General features: G+C 37.3%; 1 protein-coding gene across 2 annotated transcripts in view; it reads right to left on the bottom strand.

Moving 5' to 3' along the window:
* Window positions 1-1,005: 1,005 nt before the first annotated feature.
* LOC106878760 (uncharacterized) overlaps window positions 1,006-11,695 on the bottom strand; it is a 69,825-nt gene continuing 59,135 nt past the window's right edge. The window contains exons 18-19 of one of the 2 annotated variants that reach the window (XR_016241726.1): window positions 2,269-2,791; window positions 1,006-1,120 (exon numbers count right to left, since the gene is read on the bottom strand). Coding sequence is in view for 1 of the 2 variants with exons in the window: in XM_089351692.1 (XP_089207818.1) it covers window positions 2,337-2,791 (455 nt within the window). In the remaining variant the exon portion in view is untranslated. Of the gene's footprint in view, window positions 1,121-1,210; window positions 2,792-11,695 lie in introns of those variants that run through there. The other variant, XM_089351692.1, reaches the window with a different exon arrangement.

Genomic DNA, 11,695 nt, shown 5'->3' with positions numbered 1-11,695 from the left:
AGGCGAAACAGCAAGGAGTATAGGGGAGCGGGCAAACGAACATTGGAGGGAACTTAAGGAAGGGAAGAACTCATCAGTTCTGTACCAGCACGCTGAGCAAGAACATAGAGGCTCAATCAACAACATAGAAATTAAAATCTTATCTACACATAGCAGTGATGCAGCACTTAGACAAATTACTGAAGCTACACACATAATAGAAGGGAAACCTAGCCTGAATAGGAAACTAGAATGGAACACTAACATACGCCACTAACAAACCACAGCATGTGACAACATGTTACCCATAAAACAATAATAGGAACAAAGTATAATACAATACATAGATAAACAAATGGAATTAAATACTACATACGTTAACAAAATTTAATTAAACACATTAAAATAAAAAAAATAAATAAATAAAAATAAAAAAAACACACACACACACACACACACATGAACATATAAATAAATAAAAACTAATACAAATGAACACGTATTAACAGAGAATATAGGTGATACAGACACTCCCCATACACACATGCACTTACAAAAGACACAGACACATTGAAGGACACGCATGCGTAGACACATACAATAGGAATACAAAATACAAAATGGCTGATAGTTAGCAAGGTGAGACACACATAAGAAAGAAGGAAACAAAGGACCACTGATGAGGTCACAGAAGTGTGACGAAAGAACTCTGGCCGAAATAAGATTAAGATTAAGATTAACGTAATATAAAGCTGAAAAAAAAAAAAAAAAAATTAACACCAAATATACAGTGCGTGTGTTTTTATTGGCTAAACTGGCAATATGACCATCCCCAAGTACAACAACATATATATATATATATATATATATATATATATATGTGTGTGTGTGTGTGTGTGTGTGTGTGTGTGTGTGTGTGTGTGTGTGTGTGTGTGTAAATACATATCACACATGCATATATATATATATATATATATATATATATATATATATATATATATATATATATATATATATATATATATATATGTCCCTAGCTCTGACTCTGCAACATTCGGACAACGCCACTATAAAGCAAGTTGCATCTCTGTGAAGAAGGAAGGTTACCGCTGCAGAACTGTCCAGTTATTTTTCAGAGGAACTAGAAAAAAAAAGACAAGGTAGAAAATATGCAAGAATGTGACAACACTTGACTATATAAAGAGAATAAAATTATCGTGAAACAAAACAATTGGAATGAAATGTATTTGTATTTTGTTAAAGTAGAAACATTTTTGTAGCAATGTAACCAGCGATAACACCGTGTTTAGGCTGAGCAGATAATTATATATAAGTGCTGTGCTCAGATCATAGCATGGTTATTTCTTAAGAGTAGCTTTCGGCACCATGCTGTCGACTATTCGATGCTCCACCAGTTGTCCTACAACGCGAAATTTATTATAGGAGTTACTACACACATCTCGCGCACGTGTAATGTGTGTGTATGTTTAAATGTATATATTTGAATGTGTGTTCGTATGTTAATTGTGAACATCATATTTATAATGTTTGGATTATAAAAAAACGATTGATTCATCTGATTTCACCAGTTTAATGTTGAAGTGTCTCTTTTCTTTCATGGCGTATTTTGGTTTGAATAGTGTAGCAAGACTTTTATGAGTAACAGAGTGCGCAGGGAAAGACGAAAAGAATTAGATTACACAACGGGGAAAGAGATAAAAGCAAAGAGTTTTGAGAAAGAGAAGAGACAAAAATCAAATGGAGAAAAACTATTAGGATAGAAAAATTTAAATAAAAGTAACTAATAGAAATAGAGGCTGTAAACAAGGAAGAGGTAGAAAGAGAGAGTAAGAAGAAAAAGAGAGAGAGAGAGAGAGAGAGGCTGCGCCGCAAGGAAACAGTAGAAGAAAAAGGATTCAAACGTAAGACGTTAAGAACGCTATGCCGCAGTGAATAAAAATTTGTTTTCTGATTGAAACGTGTTGTTGAAATCTTCCACAATAAAAGAAATTTGAAAATCACATTTTGATTAAAAAATACTTTAAAATTGGAATTTATAAGCATTTTCTACACAATTAAGACTTTAATAATTGCTTTCTTTTAGTAAAAGTTACATACTCATAACTAATTACAAAGCATCTTTCTTTATTATAGCATTGATAATTCAAGCTTCTAAACTCATCTCTTATTACATCGTGTCTATCATCCTAGATTTATATTTTTGTACTGGTATTTGTAATACAAAAGAAAAACAGGTTTACTAGGAAAGACAATATTTGTGTTACTTACTTCTTTAAATAGAACAAACCAACAGATTAAATGTAATTAAAAACAAAGTTTAGTTTATATAAAAAAAATTAATGCTTTTTGGAATCCCAAAGCTTCTTTGCTGATCTTGATTCTCTTCTTCTCCATCTTCCACCCATGAAACGCCGACCTGAATCCATCTGTCGCATCCTTCCTTGGTTTGAATTCCCATGTAACGGATACATTGGTCTCGGGAAGAAACCAAACCTACCCAGTCTACGGGCCTGGGCAAGAGGTGAATTTTGGTTGACTTGAAACCGTGGCACTGTTTTGTTTCTTATTCTTTGGTGATTCATGACAGGTGCGAACATTCTTCTCCTGGGACTCCGCATCACATTTAATCGAGCCATTGGCCTTCTCAGAGCCATTCTTGTCTTTTGGACGAACCTATTCTTGGCCACTGGAATTCGCCTCTGTTCCACTTCGACTGCAGCTTTCATTGAATGCATTGGGTAATGCAGGCGGCTCTGTATGAGGTTGGGACCGAATCCAAAATGTTTTGGTACTGTGGAAAAAAGGAAGAAAATAGCATTAACATTTGTTATCATAAAACATAAGAGATTGCCTAAGTTCTATTTAATAGTAATGATAAAATATAAACGATTATTTATTGTATAAATAGAAAGGAATGCAATCAATTCGTATTTATTTCCTGTGATCGAAAGAATTTATCATTGAATAAGCAATTGTGCTTATTTTTCTCAAAAATGAAAAAGAGAAAAGCGATAAGCTTTGTCTGACAACAATGTGGAGAACCGAGAAAAGGAAGAATAAAGTTGAATAAAGTAGAAACGGATCGAAAACCTGAAGAAAAAATTTAATCTCAGATCCAATGAGCAAGGTAATCAACATATTTTACTTGCACGGCGATTTTGTCTGCATAACGACTATTTCAAGTCTTGTACATATTTTATCTATAATTTATTCAAAAGATAGTTTCTGATTGTTACAACTGAGAGGAGGGGTGCAGCCTATGCTTGCCCTCGAATACTATTTAAAAAAAAACAAAAAAACAAGGAGGTCGTCTGCTACATTACTTCGTAATGTATCATTTTATAGGATGTCACGACAAATTAAAACCTGACTTGATTATATCCACGACAACAACAACAACAGCAATAGTCTTTTATCTTTTATCTGTTTCAGCCATTAGATTGCGGCTATGCTGGGGCACCGCCTTAAAGAATTTTAGTCAAACGAATCGACACCAGTACTTATTTTTTAATATTTTAAGCCTGGTACTTATCTATCGGTTCATTCACCGAACCGCTAAGTTACGGGAATATAAACACACCAACGCTGGTTGTCAAGCGATGGTGGGGAACAAATACTCACACGCACACACAACCACATACACACACACACGACGGGCTTCTTTCGGTTTCTGTCTGCCAAATCATTCACAAGGTGTATTAAGTTCTCCATTTGTCCTCGAGGTTCTCTATCGAACCATTATATTTTTCCGGGGAATGTTAATAGAGACCGGATACTGACATATTTTGCTGTGCTCACTTCAATTGTCATCAATTCTTTCACCTATGTTAAGGCCGTTTCTCCTCTATAAGGATAGTATGTACTTACAGTACATACAATATACTCGCCCTTGTTTTACATCCATCGTCTTCCAGTAGATTATTTTTCAAACTTTACGGCTGTTATTATCGCAAGTGTTTTCATAAATAGATATGTCATACTGATTAGCGACCGCATGGATTTGACTTCCTTGAGAGCGAACCACCCTGGTCCATATTTACAAGATGTCTGCCAATTTACTGCTGAAGTCATATTACGTTAGTACAAGATCTGAGCTAACCAGAAGACTATGTTCTGACTGTCATCTTATATTCTTTTTCGTGTAAGCTTAATTCCAAAATGATTGACTGAAGAAATAGGTGTCTACATGTGTGTGGAAACTTTTAGCTGCAATCAATTTGGTCGGTGGTAACCTACTTAAATCGCTTCTATTCTACTTCCAGTATTGGATGTATATATATATATATATATATATATATATATATATGGGTGGGAGTGTTATGTGTGGTAAGAGCGTGTATGTATATAGACACATGCATATATGTACTTGTGTATATGTATATGTATATACCCAAATACATATCACACATACATACAAATGCTGCACTAGGAGTGTTTAAACCTAGATATCTTCGTATCGATGTGGAAGATATCTTTCAATATTCCAATACACGATTTTACGTTCGTCCTTTCCCTCCTCTAACCGCCCTTATCCCTCTCTTACACACGCACCTTCCACACACACACACACACACACACACACGCACACGAACATGGCAATGACATTCAGCGTGTGACCTTTAGAAATGCAACAGAGTGAAAAACAAGAATAAAAAAAGACAAAAACATAAAAACAACATCAAAAACTTCTGCTACTGCTGCTGCTACTACTACTACTACTATTACCACTAAATCCCTTCCTTGGATGTTGACCTTCAACAGAAATACAGTGTAAAAAGGAAGCGATCAGTCGAGACGATGACTATTTATAAAGTGAAGTTGTTATTTCCAGCTGCTTTTGTGAAAGGTTCCGTGTCTGTTGCATTACCAAATACCATGAAAGCCATTTTTAAAACGTGTGTGAGCATGTATATATATATACACGTCCTATTTGCAGTCGTATACTAGATATAGAACATTCACACTCACATGTGTATATATGTGAGTGTATATATGCCATATACTTGTTAATACACAGGTGCGCGCGCACATACACAGAGAGGCATATATTTGTATGTATGCATATATGTGTATATACACACTTGTATATGTGTGTGTGTGTGTATTTTCTCATAAATTATTTAACTTTCCGTATCTATCTACTATTTCTATACTAAATCTAATGGCATATATATACATGCACCGAGAGATACAGACAGACAGGCAGACTGACAGACAGACAAACAGATAGATAGATAAGATACATAAGCATATACATGCAGGTATGTATATATTTGTGTGTGTGTGTGTGTGTGTGTGTGTGTGTGTGTGTGTGTGTGTGTGTGTGTGTGTAATTCTCGTATTGTTGAGTAGCAGACACGATACAACATCGACCAAAATATCTTTTAGAATTGAATTGTATCTCTTTACGCTTTAAGTTCCAACCGAACAATCTAGTTTTCACTCTTTATCCTTCTGGAATCGATGAAATATTTACCAATCAAAAACTGGACGCAACATCGTATCAACATACCCATCACATTGCAAAATACGACAATTAGGCACACGTATCACGTACTTATAAACAAAATGCAAATGGTTTGTTTCTATAACATAAACAAACAGCTTGTATTCTTTAAGGGAACTTATATATCAAAAGTGAAACTTGTACCATATTTTATCAGAAACTAACCAGGTCTTTGCATCAATGATGGCTTGTAGTACATTATTTAGAAGTGAATATTTTGATTGCATAGAGAAAAGATCAACAATAAATAATAAACTACAAGGTACCGTTTGACAAATAATGTATTTCGCGTTTGTACTTGATTTGCAAGATTCTTGATGTGAAATTGTGTGCTGGAACAGATTTTGTTGTATCACTTGAGGGTAATTACAACAATAATAAACACACGCACTGGTTCAATTTTACTTCGTCTTCCTTGTTCGTGAATTATAAAAGGAATAAACAAAATCACTCAAACAAACACACACGATGGGCTTCTTTCAGTTTCCGTCTACCAAATTCACACACAATGCATTATTCGGCCAGGGGCCATAGTAGAAAATATTTGTCCAAAATGCCGGGCAGGGAGACTGACCAAGAAACCACGTGGTTGAAAAGCGTGTTTCTTAACCTCACAGCTATGCAATATACAACTATACAAGGTCTGAAATTTTGGAAAGAGGGGTAAGTCGATTACATCAACCCCAGTGAACAACTGGTACTGATTTTATCGACCCCGAAAGGATGAAAGACAAAGTCGACCTCCACGGAATTTGAACTCAGATCATAAAGCTTGTGCTAACCATTCTGCCATTTCGCCGCCTTGGAATATGCAAATAATATGAACGTCTTCATCGTCACAAAACTCGTATATAGCCTATACTATAACGGCCCCTATCTATCTATCCATCTATCTATCTATAACGGTGAACAGGTGTGGTCGCCGTTTGTGCGGCGCGCTTTCCCGCAGCTCGTCTCTATGACCGAACTGCAGTCGTGGATCAAGAAGAGGCCGAGGAAGGGCGAATGGCACCGCAAATGTCGTGCTGCTCTTCGGCAACTCCAACAACCCGGGTCAACCTTGAGCGACTGCATCACAACTAACGCATTCTATAGTGGATTAGTGGAGGGAAGGTACGACTACGATCTCGGGGCGAACCTGGGCGTCGACGAGGAATACCTGACCCGCCTGTTTAAGACGACCTTCGGACCGGGACCTATGGACTACTTCCAGAGATCCCTGGCCTGGCAGTGCTATCGAGAAGCACTACCCGTTCGGGATAAGCTCTACAGGCATGGCTCGAGAAACACGGGGCCGACCTGTCCGAGATGCCGGCAGAGCGACGAAACCGTTCTGCACGCACTCGTACAGTGTCCCACCATTTCCGAGCTGTGGGCTTACGTCGAACAACTGCTATCGCGTGTGGGACGAGTCGGTCTATCAGCCGAGTCTATCGTGAATATTGTCGCGCCTCCTTCCTTTAAACGGGAAGGAAGAGCTATTTTCATCGTACTTGTGGCTATGGCGAAAGAATGTGTATGGTGGACGCGTTTGAAAGGTCTAGAGACAAAGACTTTCCTCTCTGGGCAATCTCTCATCAACTTCTTCAAGTATCACCTGAAGAGGAAGGTGAGAGTAGAAAGGGAAGTCTTGTCTAGTGAATGCTTCAAAAAAAGATGGGTGAATGTAGCAAGGATGGCACGTGTGAACGACGGCGCCATCTTGAGCATAACCCTATGAACTAAAAAAAAAATCCCAAGAAAAAAAAAGAAAACAAAAAGGCAAAAGAGAGTCACTTACTGTTATAGTTTCTTCAATGAGAATATTGACCAAGGTTACCGTGGTCTTTTCCGTAGGCTTTTCTTTCCACGGCCAAACCTAAACTGTCCTCCCCTCCTTTTACACGAGAACATTACTGTGTGATACACGATCCCTATTGATCGCCCCTTTTTTTTTTTCGATCCCTTTTGATCGAACTCCCCCCTTTTCCTTCCTATAATCCCTTTTGATCGACCCCCCCCCCCCATTTTTTTTCTTTTTTCATTTCCCCCTCCCAAAAAGAAAAGCTCTACATTGTATTTGTCCCATCTTCGTTGAGCCCTGTGTGGCTAATAAAAGAAATGTATCTATCTATCTATCTATCTATCTATCTATCTATCTATCTATCTGTCTGTCTGTCTGTCTACCTGTCTGTTGGTCTGTCTGTCTATCAATCTATCTGTCTCTCTATCTATCTGTCTATTTGTCTATCTATCAATCTATCTGTCTATTTTATACTTCTACCGTCTATGCATGGAGCAGACAAGTTGATGCACACTGACAACGCCATCTACCGCCGAAACTTTGAAGTCGCTATCAATGAAATTATCAATTATATGTTATTTATTATATTTATTAATTATACTTATTATTTATATCTTATTTAAAATTATTAATTGTATGTTACTTGCGTGGAGTCCTACTTTTTTTTCAGTCAATATTCATATTTTAAAATAATTTTAAATTTATAAACCATCCTTTAACGATACAGGTTTTATACAGAGAGCGGGGAGAGAGTATATAGACAATACACAATCAGTATATGAATAATACTTATACAGTGTGAAAACAATATAGAAACAGTATATATAGAGTATAATGATGATATACCTACAGTACGTAGAACATACGCAATATACACTCGGTTTACATATATCACAAATGTTATACGTATACAATATAGACTGCAAATAAGCAGCGTAGATTATGACGACGGTATACAGTATTTATACAAAGTGAACTGGCACAGGCTCTGGAATAGGGGGTGCAGGGATTGCAAGCGCACTCACAAAGAATTGTGTGGGGTGGGGCAAGGAAAACGTTTTGAACATCCTCCTGATAAACTTCATCGCCAAAATGAACGAGCGCAGAAACATTTTTTGGAATGATTTGAAACTTTACTTTTCCATTAAACGATTTATCTCATTCGATTGATGTACAAATATAATATCAACAACAACAACAACAACAACAATAATAATAATAATAATCTGCGCAAGGTCAACCATTAAGGACTAATTGAATAAAAGCCAAGATAGATAAAAACCAAGTAGATTCCCAACGTAGATTATGTAAATCAAAAGAGGAAAGTGTTACCCATATAGTAAGTGAATGTAACATGCTGGCACAGAAAGAATACAAGAAAAGATATGACAATCTAGGAAGAGTAATCCACTATGGGAGTTATGTAGAAAGCTAGGATTTGACCATACTGGTAAATAGTTTGAACAGGAATCTAGTAAAGTATAAGAAAGTAAGAAGTATAAGATACTGACAGAGTAATAGAAGCTAGAAGGCCTGGTTTAGTAGTAGTAGATAAAAAGAATAGAAAGTGCCAGATAATTGACTTTACAGTGCCAAATTATGAAACAAAATCTATATGAGCGGTACAGAAAAAATAGCAAAGTACCAGGACCCAGCCATTGAATTACAGAGACTAAGGAACGTGCGGGTAAAATGTATCCCAGTAGTTATAGGTGCATTGGGAACTATCCCTAAAGATCTGAACAGATGGATAAAGGAAATAGGCATAAAACCCAAATTATTACTGCTCCAGAAAACAGTGTTATTAGGGACAGGCTAAGATACTTAGGAGGGCTCTTGGCATCTAAGGTTACTTGCTGTAACCCAATAGGAAGGTTCGTAGCATCTAAGGCAACTTGTTGTAGCCCGATGTTAGGATTTTCTTTTCCAATAATCTAATCTGTTGAGTGTATATTATAGTAATAATATTAATAATGAAAATTGTAAAGATATAGAGAAATGGTTGAAGGAGATTGGAATAGAATGCCCTATAGAGCTTCTACAGAAAGTTTGCCTCTTAGGGACAGGAAAGATTATCAGGAGAGTTCTTAGCACTTGAAAGACTGATGAAAACTTGTGGGTACCTAAGGTTACTGGTAGTTACCCGCTACCCACATAAATTCTACCAACAATAAGAACGAACTTGAGTAAATTATTATCATCATCATCATTATTATTATTATTATTATTATTATTATTATTATTATTATTATTATTATTATCATTATTATTATTATACTTGTTTTTGTTTCGATAATGAGGTTGAAACAATCGATGTTTTTTGTAAAAAAGTTTGGACCTGGGTTTTCCACACTTATGTATACAAAAGAAATGCAGATACCATAAAGAACATTATGCAGAAAACATAGAAACAGAACGTAGAGAATATACAGACGATGTAACAGAATAACCACACACACACACACACACATACACACACACACACACACACACACACACACACACACATACACACACACACACACAAAAGAAGCATATTTATGTCTTTATGCAATCTTATTTACCAACATGAATATATTAGCATTTACTCAGGCACGCATTTACAAACACATTCTCCCAATCACATGCGCAATCACACAAATACATGCACACACAGATTCACACACGTGCACATAAAGACGTCAACCCAACCTGACACACACACTCAATGCATATAAAAGCACGCGCATGCGTACACGCTTGCATTTAAAGTAAACCAGTTGTGCGTGCACTAAGTGGTCAGTTGCTTTGTGAGGCTCATGGTGGTGACAGCGGTAGTAATGGTAGTGGTGGTGGTGGTGGTGGTGGTGGTGGTGGTGGTGGTGGTGGTGGTGGTGGTGGTGGTGGTGGTGGTGCAGTGAGTTTTAGTATATGGTGCATGAGACAAGATTATTTATGGGACAGATGAAAAGTATATGAATACAGAGTGATGGGGAGAAGCAGAGAATTATGAAATTACAGAAGTGAGATTATAACAGTTTAACTTTAGAATTCATACATGCATGTATGCACGCGCGTGTGTGTGTGTGAGAGTTTATGTACGTATGTGTATTTGTATGGATTAAATAAAAACTTGTTAAGGCCGAAACAATGTAAAATAAAATGCAAAAATGAGGACAAAACTGCAGTTGAAGTTTTATGTTGTAATTCAATATTTCGGGATTAACACCTCTTCATCAGGACATAAAAAAATGAGAGATGCTCAGTTATACAGAAGGTAGTGAAACACACAGATTAGTGTTGTTATAATAGTCAGTTTCCTTTGGGTAGTTCTTGTCTGTAGTTTAATGCTGGTTTCAATTTATAATTAGGATGGCCTCCTTGATTCCAAAGTCACCTGTGTTACATTCGGTGGCTCTGATGGATACAACAAAGTTCAAGGTTTGGCAATTCTGCAGATGTTTATGGACCGAAGCGTTTGTGTGCATGTGTCTTTGACGCAAATGTGCAGTTTTCTGGTGGCGATCCCATTTTAGGATTGTACCACATTTCTTGCGGACTACTACATGTACTACGTAGGTCTTCGAGCACATTTTGAAGCTGTTGATAGGGCAGTTGGACAGTGTGCACCCCACGATGCTTTTCCTGATACGATTTCTGAACAGAAATTTCCTTCATCTCCGAAGATAGTAGTAGTAGTAGTAGTAGTAGTAGTAGTAGTAGTAGTAGTAGTAGTAGTAGTAGTAGTATGGAAATGTGAAAGAGAGATGAAGAGAAAAAGGACTTGAAACGGTTGACAGGGGTGTGAAATGTTGATGATGAGTGAGAAGAGAGAAGAGGAGGTGGTGGTGGTAAGAAGGGCCAGCAAAATGTGTATTTTAGGGTCTGGGCTAAGTTTGGGAGACATAAGTATTTGGTTGGAGTGACAGGTATTTTGAGAGGAAACTTTGATCGTTCACACGAAACTGGACAAAAAAAAAAACAAAGAAGAAAAAGAAAGAAAGAATATTTTAGAGAAGAGAATAGAGATGGCGGTGGTGGTGGTGGTAGAAAAGGAGGAATAGGGGAACTTTGTTGTAGAGACAGTAGTTGAAGTGTTGTAATGATGATGACAGAAGTGGTAATGGTGGTGGTAGCAGTTGTAGTGTGGGTAGCAGTAGTAGCGACAGTAGCGACAATAGCGACAGTAGCAGCGGTGCGCAAGGGCTAGCAAAGGGAGACAAACCTGCAATGGGCAAGGGTTGCCTGCAAGACTGCTTGCAACGCATCCTGCAGCCTGCTGCTTGGTTACCTACAAAATGAACGAGTGTTTCAACATCAACAACAAATGCCATTTATGTTCACCAGTGTTTCGGCGTCGTGGAACCACCAATGAGGCGAATATACGATCCGCTTTCGTCTCCCAGGTCAAGTCACTCTCACCTTAC

This window comes from Octopus bimaculoides, chromosome 4 (genome assembly GCF_046866305.1).
Source record: "Octopus bimaculoides isolate indiv1 chromosome 4, ASM4686630v1, whole genome shotgun sequence".
Lineage (NCBI taxonomy): Eukaryota > Metazoa > Mollusca > Cephalopoda > Octopoda > Octopodidae > Octopus > Octopus bimaculoides.
This window is presented reverse-complemented; position numbering and strand designations above follow the sequence as displayed.